This window comes from Vicugna pacos, chromosome 32 (assembly GCF_048564905.1).
Source record: "Vicugna pacos chromosome 32, VicPac4, whole genome shotgun sequence".
NCBI lineage: Eukaryota > Metazoa > Chordata > Mammalia > Artiodactyla > Camelidae > Vicugna > Vicugna pacos.
In genome coordinates this window covers 5,680,547-5,703,827 of record NC_133018.1, presented here as the reverse complement: position 1 = coordinate 5,703,827, position 23,281 = coordinate 5,680,547, and the positions used below count along the sequence as shown (strand labels likewise).

The window sequence follows — 23,281 nt, the reverse complement described above, 5'->3', positions numbered from 1 at the left end:
AGGAAAAAAAGGCACTAACAGAAATAAGGCCTCCGCTGCCACATTCTCCCGCGGCACACATCCCACCCCCAGCCCCCAAAGAGCTCAATTAAATCTCATTCCCTTAGTGGAAATCCCCAGCATAAATATTTCCACAAAAAGGGAAAACGTGGGCAAATTCTAAAAACCACTAGGAATTAGCTCAATATCCACCAAAAAAAAAAAAAAAACCCAATAACTTAAAAGATTGGTTTCTGTACATTCAACAGTTAACGCAAAGCACAGAGAAGAGAACAAAACACGACTGTATCTAATGATGATGAGTATTTCTTGATTTTACTTGGTTAGACACTTCCTAATCAGGAATATTAGAACCAGGATTTATGAACTATGGTGGCATAACTTTAAACACTCACAGAAATCAGTTTCACATCTCGTTTTTCAATTCTTTTATATAACCCACTGTCCTGTTGTTTTCCAAACTGGTGGATGTCTTTACACTGCTGAATTAGAAAATGACAGTGAAAAGAGGGGTCCTGGGGGAAATTAGAAAAAAAAATTCTTCTTCTAAAACAAGGAGAAACTTTCCATTTTTAATCTTTAAATTCTGAAAGCCTCAGAGTGAAAATGTGCCAGATGCCCTGCAACAACAATACTATCCCACTCTACTCTCTGGCCCAGGCTGATTTGAAATAGCCTTACATTTCTAAATAAATAGTGTTTAATTTGAAACTGAACAGCCCTTCCCCATCATGGAAAATCTTTAATAGGTTGGAAAATATGTACAGTATGTCATACTTCAGGTATAGAATCTAGCCATGTTCTGTAGCATAGCTACACTGCAGTTTATACTCAACAAACTTGGGTTTGTAGGAAAATGCATTCATATTCTAAATGTTTGTTTTTTTCTTTGGAAATATTTTCCAAAGGAATATTCTGTATCCCAAGAAAATAACTTAGTGATGGGGAAACTGAGAAAGTGGTAGTCCGAAAAAGTGATGTTTGCCCTAGAAGAGTTGCCATGCATGGTTGTGTTGATTGTGCCCAATCCTAGGGCGGTCTAAAACATAAACAGCAATGTGAATGGTGCCCCCTGGAGGTGAGCAATGCCTGGCAGCCCCGATGTTAACTAATTAGTAAAGCTTTGAAAATGTTCCTGTTTTTTTTTCTCAGATTCACAACGAAGACAAGTTGTAAGCTGCAGTGGGACTTTTTATTATTAATCCCTATGATTTTGTGTGTATACAAGTTCTTAGTTTCTCCTCTCCACATTGGTTTTAAAAGACTTCCCTACTGACTGAGCCTCAACACACTGGCCTGGCATTCTCCCAGCTCTAGGTTTTCATGAGTCAGGGAAAATGCATACTGTTTTGAGAAGAGACCCGTCAGATGTGCTGGACCAGTGCTGGGCTCATTTGTGAAGTCCCCCCCCCCCCATTGTCCTTCTCCCTCTACCTTCCTACAGTGTCCTGCTTGTGTCTGTTTACACCATGTGTTAGATGTTGGTTAGCGCATCTGTGTTCCTCGCTACCTTGAAACAACCCCTCCCCTGTAGTCCTGCTGCCCCCATCACCACCACAGCACTTAGTGTGGCACCTGGATCTCTGCTCTCCTGACCTCTTTCCTACCCTCTACTCTTTGGTTCTCTTTCCTTTCCTTTAGTCAGGAGGAAAACTTGTGGCGTCTAGATGGGGAGGATAATTGGAGGAATGGGAAGAAAGCCCGCCTCCATAAGATATGAGACCAGGAGGGACCCTGATGGCAGGTCTGTGTTCCTTGGTCACAACCCTCCACTCCCTCATTTATTCTTGCTGTGGCCAGGCCTGATCCAGCTTTTAGTAAAACAATCTGAAGAGGATAATATTGTGAATTTTATAGCATTTTTTTAAGCGGTAGAGTTGGTTTCAAAAGGAAAACAGAACAGTTTCTGGAAGGATGTACAGGAAACTGGTAACAGTGGTTGCCTTCTAGGTGGGGAATTGAGTACCTCTGGGATTGCAAAGAGATATTTATTTCTGTATCTTTATTTTACACTGTATACCTGTATTTTCCATTTTGATTAAATTTCATACTATGTGACTATATTTGTTATTGAAATAGATAAATAAAATCAAGAAAAAGGAAGCAGCAATTAAATAACTAGATGTGAACTGAATTGATGCCATGGAAAGTTCTGTTAACTATAGGAAAGGATTCAAATATATTAAAAAAAAATAATACAAGTAGATCAGAAAGAGAGGTCTGATTATTTTCATTTTGTCTTAGAAACTTTGAAAATGTTTCACTTCTTGCTGGAAAAGTAAGATAAAAATTAAGTTTAAGTGTCCATCCCTCATGTAAAACTTATCCTCACTCTGAACACTCAGCTACTTCTTTTTAGGAGTTTTCTTTTTCTTTTTTCTCTTCAAGTGAACTTAGGGCCAGTTTAAAGTGAAAAATCTGACTTCTTAGTGGATGTGTCTTTGCCTCCTCACCTCCCCCTGTATGGAAGAACTATTCAGAGGTTGCCAGAGCTCCTAAGGGTCGTCTTCTTTGCCCTCTCCTTCCTGCCAGCAAGCGTAGGCCGTCATGACAAAGGGTTTGGATATCACACTGATAGAGATCTTCCATCTCAGACATCTTTATTACCAGAATCATCTTTTCCTGTATATTTTATGGGACCTATCTCTATAGTCATTTCTGTACTTACAGTTATACTATGTTCCTTTCAACATGTGCTGAAGCACTTTATACAGCACTTTATACAGACTCAAATTCAAGCAAATGACCTACATAGCAAATCTGTGAGAAGCTGGCTATTACATTTCCAATTCTGTATCTATTATCAGTTCATCTCTTTTTTGAAGAATCAGCAAACCTATGTCAAGTTTAGCACATCTAATAACACCATCATGTCATTGCCTGTAGGTTTCCTCCTCCAGGCCACAAACCAAAAATAACATTTTCATTTTTATAATTACTTCAAGTATGTGCTTGAGTGTGTTTCTATGTGTTTTACATGTCTACCTTTAGCTACCACGGAATTAATAGTTGATTACTCAGGCATTTGAAGGTAGGAAAGTATTGAAAAGTATCTAATGATAGTTTAGGATACCTTATCATCGCAAAAGATAAGCCAAACAAACTTTAAGGTTTTTTATGTTCTTTTATTATCTTTCCAGTTTACAAATAAAAGTAGTTTCATAATAAAGCTTTCATCACATTGAAATAAAGGAAAACAAAGAGATGAAGTAGTAAAGCATGTTGATTATAAACATATCAATTAATAGAAGATATAATTTTAGCAGAATAAGCAAATTAATACATAACTTCATATTTTTAACATCACTTTAATTAGACAAGTTATACATGAATACAGTCTCATAGATAATTTAAAAACTACCAACAAAGATATTCCATACCTTTAACATTGTGTTTAGAACACACATTTATACAAGATGTGCTGTCCAATATCCACTAGCTACATCTGGCTATTAATCACTTGAAACCTGGCTAATTTGAGATGTGTTATAAGTGTAAAATATAAACTGGATTATAAAGACTTCATATAAAAAATGTAAAAATCTCATTTTTTATGTTGATTACATAGTGAAATAATATTTTCTATATACTGGAGTAAATAATTAGTAAAATTTAATGTCACCTGTTTCCTTTTACTTTTTAAAATGTACTACTATAAAATTTAAAATTTTATATGTGGCTTGTAATTGTGTCTTGCACTCTACTTCTTTTGGACAGCACTATGTACATGTACAGATATGTGTGCATATATACCATAAACACACACACATATATGCATTTATTTGTGGATATTTTGAAAGCATAAATAATAATAATATCTTTTCCTTAAACTTGCTTTTTTCACTTAACATATATCTTAAGAGATTTTTCCTTGTCAGTATACTTAGATTAACCCCATTCTTTTAAAATACTGCATAGTATTCCTTAACAGGAAAGTGTTCTGGTTTCAATTTTCTGCTATTAATAGAACATTCAAGTTGTTTTCACTTTTCTTTAGGAACATTGTTTCGGGGAATGTCCTTAAACATGAGTCTGTATGCATATGGGAACTTTTCTCTAGAATAGATAACGAAGGGTCAGAGGATACATGTATTTGAAGTTTTTATAAATCCTCCAGATTGTCCTGTTCAAAGACTGAACCACCACAAGAAATATGTTTTTCTTAGAGTTTCATCTTTTTTTAATCACGTGCACTTTTACTTTTATTTTTATTGTGGCAAAATATATATAGCATAAAAATTTTCATTTTAACTATTTTTTAAAGTGTACAGTTCAGCAGCATTAAGTACATTCACATTATTGTTAACCATTTCCAGAACCTTTTTCATTTTCCCAAACTCATACTCATTCAACGCTAACTCCCCATCTCTCTCCACAACCCCTGGCAACAACCATTCTACTTTCTGTCTTTATGAATTTGATTGCTCTAGGTACTTCATATAAGTATGAAGTACCTGGAATCATACACTTGTCCTTTTGTGACTGGCTTATTTTACTTAGCATAATATCTTCAAGGTTCATCCATATTGTAGCATGTATCAGAATTTCCTTCCTTTTTGAGACTAAATAATTCCATTGTATGTATGAACCACATTTTGTTTACTCATTCATCCATCTGTGAACCTTTAGGTGGCTTCCACTTTTTGGCTATTGTGAATTACGCTGCTATTGAGTGTACAAATATCTGTTCAAGTTTATGCTTTCAGTCTTTTGGGTATATACTTAGAAGTGAAATTGTTGGATCATATGGTAGTTCTATTTTTAAATCTATGAGGAACTGCCATACTGTTTTCCACAGCAGCTGCACCATTTTACATTCTCACCAGCAATACACAAGTGTTCCAATTTCTCTACATCATCCCCAGTACTTGTTAATTTTCTGAGTTTTTTGTTTGTTTGTTTTACCAATAATCATCCTAATGGATGGGAAGTGATATTCCACTGTGGTTTTGATTTGCATTTCTTTAATGATTGGTGATGTCAAGAATCTTCTCATTTGCTTATTGGCCACTTGTATATCTTCTTTGAAGAAATGCCTATTCAAATCTTTTGCCCAATTTTTAATCATATTGTTTGTTCTGTTGCTGTTGAATTGTACGAGCTCTTATATATTCTGGATATCAATCTCATGTATTATTTGCAAATATTTTCTCTTATTCCATGGGTTGTCTGTCTCTTGGTAGTGTCCTTTGATGCACAGAAGTCTAATTTTGATGAAGTCCAATTTATTTATTTTTTCTTTTGTTGCCTGGTTTTGGTGTTATATCCATGATATTCTTGTCCAATCCAATGTCATGAGGCTCCCTTCTACATTTTCTTCTATGAGTTTTATAGTTTCTACTTCTTACATTTAGGTCTTTGATCTATTTTGAGTTAATTTTGTATGTGGTATGAGTCCAACTTCATTCTTTTGCACTATTTGTTGAAAAGACTTTCCTTTCCCCATAGAATGCTCTTGACATCCTTGTTGAAAATCATTTCACCATATAAGTGAGGGTTTATTTCTCGGCTGTCTATTCTGTTCCTTGGTATATATGTCTGGCTTTATGCCAGTATCATGTTTTGATTACTGTAGCTTTGTAATAAGTTTTGAATCAGGAAGTGTGAAGCCTCCAAATTTGTTCTTCTTTTTCAAGGTTGTTTTGGCAGTTCAGGGTCCCTTGAGATTTCATATGAATTTTAGAATGATTTTTTCTATTTCTGAAAATAGAAATTCCTATTTCTCAAAAAAAAATGTCATTGGGGTTTTGACAGGGATTGTATTGAATCTGTGGATTGCTTTGGGTAGTAATGACATCTTAACAATATTGTCTTCCAATTTAGGAACATGAGATGTCTTTCCACAGTTTTATCATTTTATATTTTGCTGAGGAAGGTCTTTGCAATGCTAAAGTTATAAACAAAATTTTCCATGTTTTTTTCTAACAAGTTTTTCTGTATCTTTTTCTAATAAAGTAGTTTTGCTTTTTTACTTTTGGCTCCCTAAAGTAGCTGGGATTTTTTCCCCCTCATGTGAGAAAGTTTTTCCATTGTGTTGGTACCACTTGAACTGTCTGCCCTTTTGCTGCTAAGTTGAATGCCACTTTCATCATAAATTAAAAACCCATAGATAGATAGGTTTGTTTTAGACTTGCTGTTGCATTTTATTGTATTGCTCCATATGTCTCCTCCTATATTACTACTATTGTGTTTTAATTACTCTATGTTTACATTTTGCTACCTGGAAGGGCCACTCTTTTCCCCTCATAGTTCTTCTTTTCCAAAGTATTTTAAAGATTTTCCTGTACGTCTTTGCTTCTAGATGACTATTAGAATCACCTTAATAATTTACACAGTGTCTTTCACACAGTAGGTATCAAAAACCATTTTATTCCAAAAAACATATGATTGGGATATTGATTGGGATTGCATTGATTTAATAAATCAGTCTTGGGAAAACTGTGACAGTTTTACAATAATGAGTCTTTGCATTTTGAGGAAAATGGATTTCTAACTTCTGTATTCCTATTATCACCATGGTCCCTAGGAAACTTGCTTGCTTGGATTACACCAAGATTGCTGTTGTAAAGCAGTTCTAACAGAACTTCTGTGATGATAAAATGTTCTGTATCTGTGATGTCTGAAATTGGTTGTTCAACACGAATTGAACACTCACATGTGACTATTGAACACTTGAAATGTGACTAAAGCGACTGAGGAACTGAATTCTAAATTTTATTTAATTTTGGTTAATTTAAACTTAAATGGTCATGTGTGACTAATGGCTACGATACCAGTGCAGCTTTAGGATGTGTGACTCACTGTGTGAATGAATACTTTCGTAGGTAGTAGAAGGAATTATTGATACCTACTGTGTGAAAGACACTGTGTAAAGCATTGCAAAGAGTCTAAAGATCATAATATCAATACAAATGAATTCCTAAAGCACTAAAAACCCTGTCCCAGGTAAAGAGCAAGTTGTTTACAAATATTAATGCTGCCAGGAAAACACAATGACAAAACATGCTGTGTGTATTTGCTCAGGAAAGAATGCTCATACCAGATTAAAGGAGTAGGAAAGGCTCTGTGGATGAAATAGTTTTAGAGACTGACATTGAAGGACTTATTCAGAATTCAAGAGAGTAAGTTAGAGAAGATTTCTGTATTCTGAAGTGTGGAGGAAATAGAGAAGTGGGAAAAGAAAGGGGTGTGTTTGGGGAGTAACTGTTTTCGTTTCCTAGGGCTGCTGTAACAAAGCACCACAAATTCAGTGGCTTAGAATGTCAGGAATGTATTCTCTCCCTGGAGGCCAGAAGGCCACAGTCATTGTCATTGGGCTGAAATCAAGCCACGCTCCCTTGGAAGCTCTGCGGGAGAGTCTGTTCTTTGCTTCTTCCGGCTTCTATGGCTGCTGGCATTCCTTGGCCTGTGGCCACATCACTCCAGTCTCTGCCTCGGTGATCGCACTGTCTTCTCCTCATCTGTCAGTATTCAAATTTCCCTCTGCTTCCCTCTTAGAAGGATATATGTGCTCATATGTAGGGTCCCCCTGGAAAATCCAGGATAATCTCTCCATCCCAAGATCCTTAATCACATTTGCAAAGACTGCCCCCTCACCTCATTTTTTGCCATATAAGGTAACTTTCACAGGTTCCAGGGACTAGGACGTGGACATATTTTGGTGGCCCACTCCTCATCCCACCACAAGGACCCAGTTTGGCTGGCGAAGGGATACCTGTGGCAGTAGGAATGGTAACAGCCCTCAGTCACTGAATGACTTGCACGTGTGAGATGTACCAGGCACTCTCTCTGTGCTATTTTCATTTACTCATTACAAGAACTCTGTGTAGGCATTAGGAGATGAGAGAGGAATCTAGGGTGACTATGTTTTCTACCTTTGATGCCTGGGAAATAGTGATTAACAGAAATTGAAAAGTCATGAGGAAAAATTGGTTACAAAGGAAAATCAATGAACTCAGCTTTGGCTTTAGTTTGAGGTCCCAGGAGGCTATGCCCTAAAATGGTCAACCCCAGACAGAAGCCTAAGAACCCTGCACAGAGCCCTGATGGCCTTTCCTACACTTTCCTCCCTGTGTTTTCCCTTTTGGGTTGAAGAAGATAATTATAAGGAGCACTAAATTTGAAATCAGGAGACCTGTGTTCAAGGCTTCCATTTACTGAGTGTGTGAACTAGACATTTCACTTCTCTGAGCTTCAGTTTCTACACCTGTAAGAGAGGAATAAAAGCCTCCCTGTCCTCACACAGTTATTGCAAAGAATAAATGAGATAACATTTGTTATATTCTTAGAATAATCTGTTGTAAACATTCAAATGTTTGTAAAAATAAGAGAAATTTTTAAATATGTCAAACTTAAATATTTTAATTTGAAGGTAATATATCTCAAAGTTATCTGGATCCTAAGCAATAGATAACAGTTTTAGAAGTCTGATTGGCTCCTTCCCCATTGTCCATACTTTCACCACGTAAGTGTCTTAGGTGCCACCCAAGACCAATCCCCTACCTTTAAGTAGATGACATAAACTCTACTTTGTAAGAAATGATTAAGTCCACCAAGTGTGAATCATTCACCTTCCTGCCCCCATATTTAAAGATGTACCTATCTCTGTATCCACTTTTATCTCCTTCTTTCCAGACCTCAGGTAATATCCCATCTTTTGTCCAGAGTGAATACACTTTCTATATGTGCACTTGATGCAGTTTCCTCCACCGCTGAGCTCCAAGTCACAGTCAGTGCCCTGGTGGATGTCTTCAGTTGGACATCTCATCTCCAATTCAGAATCAGGAAAACAGAGTCAGTTATTTCTCCATCCATCCTTCCCACCATGTTTGTACCACCCACCCTCTTTATGTCCCATCTTAGTCAATGACATTACCAGAAGCCTGGGTATTTTGTCTTTCTCTACTCCTTTCTTTCCTTTGCCATCACTGTGCACATTACAATTAATGACAGAGACACGTCAGGGCTCAGGTTCAGGCGTTTGTTCTCTCTCCTCAGCCATCTGCCCATGAGTCCTCTCCTGTCTGACTTCACTGATGCTTCTGTTCCTGCCTGGATCAGTTCTCTTCTGAAGTAGCCTCACTGCTTCTTGTGTCTCTCTGCCCCAGTTCATCCTTCACTCTGCTGCCTTAAGGACCTTTCTAAAACAATTCTGCTCTTAGAACCCTTGGGCGGCATTCCATTACAGTACAAAGTCCAAACTTCAGAGAATGACGCTGTCTGACCCAGCACACCACCCTACCTACACCCTGCCTGTTAGTCCCACCGAAAGATTCCCAGTTCTCCAGAGTATTCTGCTTCATGTCCCTGTCCCTGCGTTTCTTTTGTGCAGGATGTTCACACTGCAACATCAGTCCTCAGTGCAATTTGCCTGGTGGACATCTGCTCATCTTGTGCTGCTTAGTTCAAGTTTCACATCCCCTTTGAACCCTTGCCAGGCCTCCCCAGGAAGAGCACCGTGCACATGAATCTATCATTTCATCTGTAACCAGTTTGTTTTCCCCTATCATGGTCTCTTTGAGGACGTGGAGTGTGTCTTGATCAGCTTTGTATCTTTAGTGCTTAGCCCAATGTCTGACGCAGAGAAGATGCTCAGTAACATTTGTTAAATAAATTACAGAATTGTAAAGTCACATGATGCCTTAGAAGATGTAGAGGAAGGGAGAACTGATATAATAACTTTTAGAGATTAATGGAAATATGTGGTTATGACTCTAAGGAGAATACCTATTTACCTCCTAAATGGGAATAACCATGTCCAGAACCCTGGTCATAAACTATAGAAAATCGAGAAAGTAAATTAATGGGCAAACTCTTCACAAATCTCAGTAAGACATGAGATACTTCCCAACATGTCAGAGAGCTCACCGCTCTGCTAGAGTTGGAGGTAAGTGGTTTCTTTAAGCATTTGGTTTCTTATTGCTCGTTCATCACAGCGTTAACAGGAGCTACATTTATACTAAACAGCATTTATTTTATAATTGCCGCTAATCTACCTTTCACTGTGCAAAAAGAATAAATGATAAGAGAGAGGACTCAAAACTATCATCTCTGCTCTAACTTACTTAAAGGGGCACAGACCCTCTCTGAACCATGAAATTCCTTGATCTGGGAACTTCCAAGTCCAAAGATTCCATACATAACACTTAATTGTAAATATATGCTGGCAGTGACTGGTTTTCTAAAGAGAAAATGTTTTGCCAGATCTGACCTGACAAATCATTTTGAAGTAAGCAAAATTCACTGCACTTTCACCCCAGGCACAAAAAGTGCTCACAATACTTCCTTGTTGTCTGGGGCTGCCCACCCCGTGGCTCGCCAAGTTGATCTACTTCCTAATGCAAAGTACTGCGCCCTGAACTGCTCTTTCTACATTGATACTTATCTGTCTTCTTTCCAAAACCTGTGAGGCCCTGCTTTCAGCAGGCTACCACTTGGAGACCATTTGATAAGTTAATTTACACATTATATTCAGTAATAATTCCAGAGGAATTTACATTTTTAACAGGAGTATTTCGGATATCTAACACCTAACCCTAAAAGCCAATCTAATAAAGGGGCATTTCTCACTGTCCCATATACCTTCCTTGTTTTTCCATAACTTAGTGTCTTTAAATATGCTTAATGAACCTTCCATCTAGAATGACCTCTCCTACTCACTCCTCCATCATCTCCAGACTGGTGAACTACTCATTCTTCAAGACCCAACTCAATGTCCCTCTTTTGCTAAGAAGCCTTCTCTAAATTCCCCAGGCTGAGTTGGTCACTCCCTCTTGACTTTTATAAAACTCTGTATACTTGCCGTCTCAATTTCTTTTGTTTTTTATGCATTCTTCAACTGACTTCAAGGTGACTTCTGCCCCAACTAATCCAATGTACCTAGTAACCTTCATGTGGCTAAATCAAGTAGACATAGTTCAGTCTTTATCTTCTTTGAGCTCTCAGCAACACCTGACATTACTGACCACCACCATCGCCTCTTTTATCTCCTCTACTCCTGCTTCTTAAAACTCTCTTCCCTTGGCTTTCTTTAGAGGACAATATACTAGACTTCTTTTATCTCTCTTTCTCAATCTTCTTTGTTGGCTCATCTTCTAACTAATCTCTAAATGTTGGAGTCCCTTAAGGCTATGTCCTGGCCCCTTTTCCTTCTCACGCTCTGATCTCAGCAAGCAAACTCTTCCACACCCATGGCATTAATTAGCCTCCATATGCTGATGACTCTCGAATTTACATCTCCAACCCAGACTTCCATCCTGAGCCCCAGACATCCAGATATAGCTGCTTATTCAGTATGCCTACTGGGGGTTTCTCAGGTGCTCCAAACACTGCAGGTTTGAAACTCTTGTTCTCTACCTGAGAACAGCACCTCCATCCATGAAGTTAGCTAAACCAGAAACGGGGAGTCGTTATTTGACCTGCTGCCTCTCCTTTACCACTGTATCTGACTGATCATCCTTCTGACCCTACCTTCTAAATACTTCTCTCACTGCCGACTTCTCTCCATCTGCACTGGTACCCAGGTTATCACCTGATGACTATAATACCATGACTTTTCATCCTGCATCCACTTGATGCCTCCAGTACCTTTCTACACAACTGGCAGAGTGCTCTTTGAAGATTCATTCATTGAAAAAAATATTAAACTACTATGTGCAAGTTGTGATGAGAGTCATGCCCTTGATCTCCTGGAACTCTACTGAGAGCATATGATTGGGGTACCCAATTTAATCAGAATAGGGTTTGGGAATATTTCTTTGAGGAAATAATTTTTCATCTGAGATGTGAAGAACATGTAGGGATTTACTAGGCAGAAAGAGGGCTGGTGGATAGGAAAGAACTTTTTTAGCAGAAGGAATATCATGTGCAAACATCCAGAATCAAGAAGAAGCAAAGTATGAGAAACCTGAGAGGGCAGGGAGTGAGAGGCAGTATATGGGGATGAGGCCAGTGCTGCTGGACCCAGCCAGGCCCTGGGGGGCAGCGACTCTAACTGGGAGAGATTCACGGGGTAGGAGCCCCTCACTGGCTTGCTGCAGCGGATGGGTGTGTGAATGGGGATGGGAGCATGTTTCTAAGGAATGAGTGCAGAGCTTTCATCAGGATCTTACAGCAAATCTGTGACCCCTCTTCTTCCCTAGAGGTAAAGAACCACTGATGGTATATGAAAAGCCAAGGTAGGAACTTTGGACTTTGTCCTAAAAGTAGTGAGATGCCACTGGAAATTATTAAGCCAAAAAGCAACACAGCCAGATTGTAAAATCTACAGGGCAGGGATTTTTATCTTGTTTGTTCACTAATGTGTCCCTGGAACAATACCAGGCACAGAGCTGGCACTCAGTAAATACTGCTGAACGAATGTGTATTGCAGCTGAATTGAATAAATGTCTATTACACTGTATTGCATTATATTGCAATCATGTGCTTAATGTCTCTCCCTTATAAGACTCAATCCTTGAAAACAATTGTCTTATTCATGTTTATATTACTAGAGACGTGGTCTTAGTGCCCAGCACAGTGTCTGGCTTAAAAATCAATTTCAAAATGTATTCATTGATTCAGACAATAATTTTAGAGCACTTACCAGATGCCAGGATGTGGGAATACAAAAATGACGAAGATATTGTCCCTAACCTCAAGGAGTGTACACTCTGGATGAGAAGACTACTAAGTAGACCAGACGGTACTAATGCAGTAAATGCTACAAAGGGGTAAGAACAGAGCATAGCCAGGGTGTCAGGGAGGCCAGCAGGCAGAAGAAACTCCAGGGCTGACCCTGGCCCTGCAGGTTCGGAGCAGGGGAGGGGCACTAAAGGCAAAGTCCAGAGGTGAGCAAGCAGGGCCCATCTGAGAACTGCAAGTGCCGAGTGGGTCTGGTGCAAGATGAAGCTGCAGAGATGGGCCGGGCAGTAGAGAGTCTGGACTCTATCCCGAGGACAATGGGAAAGTCATCAGTGGATAGATGGCGAATCAGTAGAGCAATGTGGTCAGATTTAATAAGAGGCTACATGGGGTCCAGAGTGGAGAATGGATCAGAGAGGCAGTGATAGCAGGAGTCTGAGGCCCAGCAGTTGGGAGAGATGCTGTTGACCTGGGCTAAGCCAAAGGCAGTGGCATTAGAGAACGATGGATGGATTTGAAAGATATTAAGGAGGTATGATCAACAGGCATTCATGATTAGTTAGAAGTTAGGGTGAGGATAATGGAGGGGCCATGGATTTGAACTTGAACATCTCCGAGGGATGCTTCCCTGGCTCGCTTTGGCATCCAAGTTGCAAATTCAGCCAGTTGGAATACACCTGAAAAATGTTTCTCAAATGTTGTCTTGTATCGACAAATTTGTTGGCTTATATAGTTGACATGGATTATTTATCTATGTTAGGAAGTATTCCCTCACTGATCACATACTTGCTTTTAAATCCACTAGTTTTCTATACACCATTGAGACTTCCCAGGGACCTCACTGGTAGCCTTGAGATTGTATACATTATCAAAGATGTTTTGATTAACTCACTGCAATAAAATTGCAGCTCTGAAACTTGTAATAAAATTCGGGTTTACTTTTGAGCAAAGAAGAAAAAGAGAACAAAACTATTAAACCATCAGGCCAACTTATACATCCATCTTCTTTCCTTCCCAGTGTACCCAGACTTGATAGGTGTGAAGATAATCTCATTTGAATGGAAAGCATGTCCAAGCAACATTTTTAGAAAAGCTGAATTTTACCAAGTATTTTTCCTTACAGCCACACTGTAACAAATTCATCTTCTAGATAAAGAAGTTGGATTTTGTGCTTTGGGTTTTTATGCTGCTGTTTCTTTTCCTTTAGAGCAGACCATTTCAAACTTTTGCATATCTAAGCAAACCAGTTATTTGATGAACAGCTCTACTTTTTTCTCAGTTTTACTGTTCTATGAAGTCAATGTCTTGGTTTAAGTCAAAGGGAATTTGTGGTTTCTGAGATCAATCTGATGATCTGAGATCAATCAATTGATCTGAGATTCAACTGCTCTCTAAAATGAAAATTTAGTGATTAAATTAGCCATTTGTAGACCCAATCTTTGGTTCTAAATGGTACTTAAATGCTTTATTGACATTTCCACTATTTTGTCATTAAGACATATCAGTAATTAACAAACTGTATCTATAACAAAAGAAGATATTCTGACAAGTCTTTCTTGAAAATATGTATCTTATTCCATTTTCCTACCAAAGAAAAAACAGAGAACATGGAAAAACCTTTCCTCCCATCTAGTGGCTGGAATATATAAAAATGTCTTCTGTGTGTTTCTTGGAATTCAGGCATTAGGGATTGTCTGACATCCAGTTGTTCACTCAGTTAAGCAAAAATAAATTCTAAAATCTTTACCAAAGCTGAGCTGGTAAGTATATATTATGGGAAATGGATATATATCTATCCATTGGAGAAATCTCTATCCAGTGGAGAAATACATATCTATGATGATTCACTAATCAATTTCTCTTTAATCAATAACATAATTCTCTTCAAGCAGAAAGAAAGGTCATGGTCCTTCCTAATTGATTAATCTGAACCTATGACTAAAAAGATAAAGCTATATGTTTCTGCTAACTGAAATTGGGACTTCAGTCAGTGCCCTATATCTCTCCTGACCCTTCATTGCTCCTTGTTGGCCCCGCACCTTGACAACTCTTCCCTCAAGAGTTAGATGTGCTGAATCCACGGAAGAGAGCCAAGAAACTGTCCCTGAAACTGGCTGCTTCCAGGGGCCCTCAGCTCCTGAAACTTGGAATGCCAGACTCTGATACTGGCAGCAGGGCCTCTGTGCAGGGCCAGACCAGCCCACAGGAGAGCAGGTTGGGATCCGTTACGTGCTGGAGGGATTAACGCTTGGTCTACCTGTCTTGTATACGCCCCATGCAGACGTCAAAAATCTCTGCTGAATTGTGCCTCTCTTTGGTGATTCTCACAGATGCAAAGAATGAATTTTATGCACAGTCAGCAAAGTCCTCAGAGCTCCAGGAAGAAGAGGAAGGTCAGCGAACCAGTGAAAGTCTTCATCCCTAACAGAAAATGAAAGTTAGGTGCCTTCGCTACTTTTATTCTAAAATAATTTTACTTTACAACACATATGCATGAAATGTCTTAGCAGGAAAGTAAGTTCCTATTAGCAAAATCTTTTACTAAATTTGTTGCTCAACTTTTTCAATTTACTAAGTGCTAAATTACTGGGTGAACATGGGTTCACTTTGCCACAAGGAAACAGGGTCACCAGGGCTGCTTTGGGACAGAATTACCTCAAGGCTGAGTTAGAAATGAGACACTCTTTATATCTGTAAAAGAACCACAGCAGCTGTTTTGAAAAGAAATAAGCTGTTGTTCTCAAAGGAAAGAGGGTTTTCTTTGCATAATTAAACTCCTCAGGTATTTAGACTACTGTGAAATGTTTTAACTTGTTGTAACCTGTGTGCTGGAATCCCTCTGTGGCTTTGTTAGAATTCCGACAGAATTGCACAGAACGTATGTGGTGGTGCTTATCTAGCTGTGATTTTTGTGTTAACTTCAATCACAAGGTTGATCAGCTAAGTGTTGGACCAGAATGTACTCTGTCTGTAGACTTCCTCAAATCTGGCCCTACGCCCTATTCTGGTAGTCGGCCTGAGACGTGGACAGGCTTCAAGGCAGGAGCCAGGCTGCCTTCTTAAGGCCCATGTTGAATGCTTCCCACCAAAACTTCAGCTACCAGTCTGTGACCTGCAGGTGATGCCACTAGTCCCCCCTTATTCTGGGAGAATTTTGATAGGCTTTATGATTAGTGTCAGATGAATAATAAATGACTTAAAGCATTATTTGTATTATTTATATAACATGAAATTTAATAATTTAATTTAAATGGATAGGACCAATAAGTTAACTGTTATAAGTGTGTGTGCTTTCTGGTTTAATAAAACCAAGACAAGGTTTCCTTTGGTCGCTTTTTTGTCTTCATTTAGCTCAGTGTAGTACAGACACCAGTACACGGAGTACTTGTTAAAATACAGATTACTGGGCCTACCTCATTTCTACTAATCAAAATCTCAGGGGTGGGCGCTGGGGAAAACTCCCCGGGTTCAAATACACACAAAAGACTGAGAGCCCAGGACCTGTGATCCAGACTAACAGGAGACTCTCTGGGGCCAGACACGCACTTTAGGCAGCAGGAGGCTGTGGGTTATCTTACCAGACTAAAAGCTGAGGGATCCCACCTGTGCAGCACCATCCTTTGCCAGATGCTCATCCATTTCTGATCGCCCACAGGCAGCCTCCAGTTGGGCACCAGGCACCAGAGCCTGCCAGGGAGGAGCATTTTCCCTTCTCCCAGCAGGCTGAGCACTCACATAAGCTTACTCTGCCACTAAAAGGAGAAGGAGGGGAGAGATACTGGGTTTACTACATCCTCGATACAACTGTAGCCTGAATCACCACGATTCTTTTAAAAGAATCATATAAAGAGATTAGCTGTCTAGTAGAGGAATTAGGTTTACTTTGTGTCTCTCCAGAGCGCAGGTCTAAGACCAGACTGGTGAAAGCTGCAGGAGGTTATCTGGGCTCAGTAGAAAGAGGGACTTTCCAACTCTACAGGTTGTCAAAAAATTTGAAATGGCCTACCTTGTGTCAATTTTTGGACAAGCCATGGAATTTTGAAGTTCCTCCTTATACTGAGCCCAGATAACGTCCTGCAGCTTTCACCAGTTTGGTGCAATGGCCTACTCTGTGAAGTAGCGAGCCTACCTCCCCGCTAGGTGTTTGAGCACAAAGAAGCTTTACAAATACTCCAGGAGTCTTTGACTCTCAGGCACATTAGTTGTCAATCTGGATTTCGGAAAGAACCATTTGGTTTAAAAGAAGAATTTAACTCCCAATCTATATTTATCATTTCATAAACTTAGCCTAGGGTGGCAGATCCTTTCAGTCAAAGTCTAGAATCTGAATCTGTCAAGAAAATTTTTATAGTGATTTTATTGTCTCTATTGACACTCCCCTCCTTCAGTGGAACAGTCCTTTATTGATGCCAGTAGGTGGAACGTGCGTGTCTGATGCAGTGTGTGTGTGAGGCAGCAGAAAGAAGGTGCTGGGTCTGCGCCCTTGGCTGGACACAAAGAGAGGGAGATCTGTTATCAAGAGGGGCCAAGAACCATGAAGATGTAAACTAGCTGATTTCACGCAGCAGAGCTCATGAATGCAACCAGCTATTAAGACTGGAGTGCATTCAATTCTATTTACTGGATGATTTATTGGGAGGGGAAAAAAAACCACCTTTTCTCTAGTCTATTCATTTCTGTCCTTAACGACAATGGAATGAGTAAACACAAATTCGTCAAGGAGCTGGAACTTCTGTGAAAAGAATGAAAACTTAGCCATTGAGCTGGGGAGCGTAGGCTGAACCGCATCAGCCATGTCCCTCGGCCTGACGGTGCCTGGTTTATCAGTGTGCTTACGAAGATTAGATGCAGATAGCTTGGAAAGTGGGACGCCGTTAAATTAAAAGTCATGCAGGGGAAATCTGACTTTGGCTGGTTGAGGTTTTTCTGTCTACAGAAAATTGGTCTAGCTGGAAAGAGACAGGTTAGGCTTGTGACTGCCACCAGCCTTTGAAGCCAGGCACCAAAACCACACCCTCACTTCCCTTCTCGCAGGTCCCTCTGGTTTCTGGGCTCTTTCATTCTCCAGCGCACCTCTACCAGGAAGAGACTGGAAACGTTCATCAGTGTCAAAGTTGCATTCACACAAGTTCAAAGTTGTATTTTTAAAATAACACTAGCCGTTAAGAGCCAGTTTTCAACGTGTCTTAAAATTAATGGTTTCAAAGCCAACAGTACTGAATCTTTGGAGATTTCCAGATTCTTATAGTAAAAATAATTCTCAGTTATAATTACCATCAGTCAGAAGGAAGACCCAGATGATAACATGAGACTTAACACACTGTGCTTGTCAGACTTAAGGCAAGGTCCTCCACACTGTGTGATTCTATACAAGCAAGGAAATACCTTTGTTTGTCCCAAGTGTATCCTCTTTGGAAATAACTCATTTATATATTTTTTTAAAAAGGTAATATTTTATACTTGATCTTAGCCAAAAGGCTGAGAAGCGATTAAAAAAAAGATAATATTTTAAATGTGACTGTGTGTTTGTATAATGAGGCCCTGACTGAGACTTGCTATGCAGTTTTCGGTTTCTATAGAGGATAAGATCACCATTGGGGGCCTTAGTTAACAGGCTCCTTGGTTCTGCAATGGTAAAGCCAAGGTCCTATCCAGAAACAGAGAGACTTGAGGTGCTAATCTGCTCATACAACTTCCCTTTGGGTGACTACGTCTCTCCAAAGAGGGTTTCCCTTTGGGAGTGTCAAAGCTGTTGAGACTGACTCTCAAAGGCGGTGGGCTCACAAGCACTCCTGGCTGATTGGCTGGGAGGCGGTGGGTAAACCAGTCCCTGCAACCCGGCTGGAAGCTGCCCATGAGATCTGCTCAGTGGGGCACCCTGGGAGCAAGTCTTACTACACAGTTTAGTCTGGTCTTTACTGTGCCGTGAGGTTCAGCAGTACAGGGGTGTCCCTGTGGTAGGAGTGGAGAGGCAGGCTGATGGAGAGAGTCAGAAGCATCTCAGGCAGGCTGGTGGGGCATGGAACATTCCGTAAAGATTCAAATACTTAGAGACAAAAATCTGGTATAAGAATGGGGGTCGTTGTTTGGGTATCTGAGGACTCCTGAAGGCCAGAGAAGCCTGGGGCATCTGGATTTTATTTGGATAATTACTAATTGGGTCTAGGACAAGCCTGCAAAGTTTTCATCTTCCTTTTAGTAAGGTAGTTAAGAAAAAGCCTGGGCTGCTGGCTTCAAGACCTGACTGCTGTTTCCTGGACAAGTTCTTTCACCGCTCTAGCCCTCCAATTACTCAATCTGTAACATGTGGACAACAGTGGTACCCACCTTGTGACACAGTTGCAAGGGTTAAGTGAGGCGATTCAGGCAAACTGCCCAGCCTGCATGAAGTTGGTACTCAACAGGAGTTCATCATTTTTGCTATTTTAACCTATTTTTAACTCTTGGCACATCCCCTTCCTTAGTCTCAAAAACTCAGCGTCCCTGTGCTGCCTTGTGCCTACCCAGAGATCCTGCCTCAACACCCTCTCCAAGCCCGGGCTCGCACTTGAACCATGCGCCCAACTGCCTCTGTTCTCAGCACTCCTTTTCCAGAATCAAAACTTCCTTTCCCTCAAGACAGTTTGATGGAAGGGAGGCATCAGATTAAGCTTAATGTGCTGCCCTCCCACATTTGCATTTTAAAACAGAAGCTTATTAAGAAGAAAAATGAAATCTCACGTAGGTAATGTAATATGAGAAGAGATTGAGTAAACAGGGAAGAGGAAAGTCTAAGGAGAACTTTGCAGCTGTCTTCAAACACATGTGTGGCTGTCAGGAAATGCAGGAACCACAGACACAATCTGTGTTGTTCCAAAGACAGAACACAGACCCACTAGGAAGAAGTTGCACGGAGGCAGGTCTGGCCTAGAAATACTGAAGAATTTCTCCCCCTCGCTCCAGCAGAGTGCCTCGCACACGGACAGTAATCAGCATTTTCATGTTTTTGTTAACAGTTAGAGCGACTGCTTCTGGCTGTAATGAGTTCCCCATCACTAGAGGTGTTCAAGCCCAGTTGTCCAAGATGTTGCTCTTTGGATAAGAATCGAATCGAATGAATATTGAGGCCTCTTCTGGCTGTTAGATTCTAAGACACTTTTATTAAAAGTAGAATTCCAACAGAGAGATTTTGGAGCAAAGGAACGTTTTATAAATCCTTTTCCCAAAAGGCAGTAGGGTGACGTGGTTAAAGCTGAGGGTTCTGGAGTTAGATGTTGCCTGGTTTCAAACCCTGGTCACCCTACCGAGAGCTGTGTGACTCTGTACTTCAGTTTTCCCACCTGTAAAATGGGAGTCATAATACTGTCTTTCTCACTGACTTATTGTGAGAACTAAGTCAATTAATACAGGTAAAACACTTAGTAGGATGCCTGGCACCAAGAAAGTTAGGGCTCAATATACGTTAGTGACGAGGTGTCACCTGGTACCCTTGCCACCGGACAGCCTTTTTACGTCTTTTCAGTATGTGGAAGGAAGTCCCTTGTACTATAATTGACCCTAACCTTGGTTTTTCCTAAATCATATGCCAGCCTTGGCCTCTGTACTTAACCCAGTGCACTTTCTATCTCCTGTAAACAAGCTTTAAAGCTGAACCAGCAGACAGGGCCTGTGATGCACAGCTCACGAAGGACCACTGATGAAACGCAGTCACGGCTGTGGATACCTGAACCCTGCTACACGCCTGGCAAGTGGTGGACGTCCGGTAAATCCTTGTTGAGTGAATAGATGAACTTGTCAGGGTGCTTGTTATTTCCTACATTTTATTTACTTATTTTTGATTAAGTAATTCATTCACATGATTTAAAATACAAAAGGAACAAAAGGCTTTCCAGCGAAAAGCAGCCCTCCCACTCTGTCCCCAGCTCCCCACCCCTTCTCATGTATCTGTCCAGAGCTATTTCAGGCACAAATAAGTAAACACGCTAGCATATGCACTGTTTGTTTCTCTCCCTCCTTTTTAAACAAATGGCAACATACACTGTTCCAGGTATGTTTATGGATGCGGTCACGGAAGTGGGGGTGAGTGTGGGCACGCTAAGGAGCAATCAGAGAAGAAAGTTCAGACAGAAAGTCAACCAGGCGACTTCTGCATTAACCCACATGTACAGTGATTAGGGCCTGGGCCAGCATATTAAAGGAGGTAATCAGGGAAAAAACTGTTTGACTAGGGTTATTTTTAAAGCTTACACCAGGGTAACTGCCACCACAATCAAGATAGAGAGCATTTCTGACACCCCCAGAAGTTCTTTCATGTCCCTTTGTAACTGTGCCCCTCCCTGGGCCCACACACCCACTCTTCTGCTTAGTCAGAGTTTTTCAGCTTCTGTTTCAGGCCTGCGTGGCGTGGTGGGACCTCCACTCAGCAGAGATAATCACAGTAAGTCAGCATCAGTGGCACTTGCTCTGGGCCAGGCGTTCTACTAAGCCCCGACCCATGCTCATTCATTTAATCCCCTCCACAACCAAGGGAGGCAGGTCCTGCTGTTATCTTGATTTCAGATGAGACATCTAAGATTCAGAGAGGTGAAATGACTTGCCCAAGGTCACACAGCTAGTAAATAACAGAGCCAGAATTTTGAACTCAAAGTAATGTGAAAATAATCAAGAAAATATTCAAACTCCAACAGAAAGATGTCATTACTATTTAACAAGATCAAGGGAGGGGGGTGAAATCCTTCGTAGGTTAATATAGAATAGATTTGTCCAGCAGCATTCAAGTGTGCTTTAAATGGCTGGCGGCCTTTCTGCACAGACACTAGTCAGTCAGCAAGCAGAGTGTCACCCCTTGCCTTCAATGTGCACACCTGCCATGCTGCTTTCTTCTTAGAAATTACAACATTTAGAACTATCTCTCTATGTTAAAGAACTGGTGTGGTCAGGGTATTACTGAGAAGACAACTATCTCTGCCTATCTATGGGTCCTAGAATATGCATGTCATTCTGAAACCACAAGAAATGTGGTTAAGTCCCCTGGTCACATCTCTCAACAAAGATTTATCTATTTCACTGTTGCCTCCAAAGAGCTTTCTTCCCAGACTAAGATGTTAATTCACAGTGATGTCTACTAATGGGTCTTCCCTGAAGAGGAGCCTATTAAAGGGATTAATTACATTACAGGTTCAGAAACTTCCCAGTGTAATGAAATATCTCCCCAGCTGGAATAGTATGAGAAAGAAACCACTGATCTAAATCCTGAGACAAGTTCCTATAAAGTGAGAGGCAAGTTTGCTTAGATGACTGTAGACCCTGGGAGAAACAGGACAGTGAAAATATTAATAATGAAATCAAGTTTTGCTCACTGATGGGGTTTATTAAATATGGCTCATACTTTCCCAACAGTTTCAAGTTCTTTATTACCACGTCTTATTTGAGACCTATGTTTGCCACTTATTAAAATTGCCCATTAACTTTAAAATGCAATTTTAATATGTTTTTTTAATAAGAAAATAGTCTCTCCAGTCAACACAGAATAAAAGAAAATGGGCTTAGGGTGCGTTATGTGGCCTTCAAGTTCAAGAGGAGGCGGGGGAACTGCTTTTGCTAGAAGTCCAGATTGGTTTCAGTCCAGTGTTGCTGAAAGCCTGGGGTGAGGATTAGATGACCTTCTGGTCTGTTATTCCTCTGTATGGCCCGTTTTCACACTGTTCAAATCTCCCGAAGTGACATTAGCTGGAGAAAAAGATAAGAACAGAAGATTAACTATAGTGCTAGGGATTGTGCTAGTTTCTGAAAAACCACCAGTTTGTCGGTTTCTAGGTAGACTGAGGAGAGTGGTGCAGGGTCATACAACGTGGAGAATTTACTAGCAATTTGTCAGTCGAAGTCTGGATTTTTAACCTTAATCTTGGTTCTCCCTCTATTTCTGGACAAGTCATTTATCTCCTCTCTTCTTCTGTTTCATCAGTTGCAAAATGCAGTCAGTGACCCACCTAGGGTTTTCAACAACCAGGACATAGATGCAATGAGCGGTGACAGTCCACTCCAGATCTGGCCTGGTGCCTGGAATCCCTCTGCCTGGGCTCTGGGGTGGTTTGGAGGAGGAAAGGAGAGCTCCCTTTTGGGGTGAGGGGCAACCCATTCATCACTGGTTCTAGAGAAAGCCTGATCCCCAGGAACCAGGAGAGACCACGTGAGCCCTCTGTCCCCTCCTCCAGACACTGAGGTTACTGTTGAGCCAAAGTGAGATTTATCCGAACCTAGGCTATGGCCAACTGTAACATGGGCTTCACTCAGAATGAACTCAGCCTTAAGGATGGAGCCTAGGGGAAAGATTTGATTATTATTATTATTAATGAAACTCATTTATGATTATAGTATACACAGAACAGTCATTTGCATGCTATAAGCTCTTTGAGAGATTATGGTGGTGACACCCTATGTAAAGTGACTCTGAAAAGTTGCTGAGGTTGCAGGATGATTAAACACCTTCACTGTCTTGCTATTGCTTGGATCTGAAGTGTTTCTTAGAATGGACAAGCTACATAGAATCTAACCTAGTTCTAGCTAAAAGTCTAACAGTTCTGATGGAAACTGTTCAACCAATTCTGCAACCAAAAGACAAACAGCTTAAAACTGCCAGGTATCAGTATTATTGTAATATTCCTTTTATCAAAAACCTATA

The 23,281-nt window shown here is 40.4% G+C and overlaps 1 protein-coding gene across 6 annotated transcripts in view; it reads left to right on the top strand.

The window, feature by feature from the left end:
• The window catches only part of HORMAD2 (HORMA domain containing 2), a 56,229-nt gene extending 40,287 nt beyond the window's left edge, over positions 1–15,942 (top strand). For all 6 annotated transcript variants that reach the window (XM_072953256.1, XM_031692598.2, XM_072953259.1 and 3 more), the window contains one exon: positions 14,952–15,942. In XM_072953256.1, the coding sequence (XP_072809357.1) occupies positions 14,952–15,056 (105 nt within the window). In that variant the 3' untranslated portion in view covers positions 15,057–15,942. The remainder of the gene's footprint in view (positions 1–14,951) is intronic.
• Positions 15,943–23,281: the final 7,339 nt, after the last annotated feature.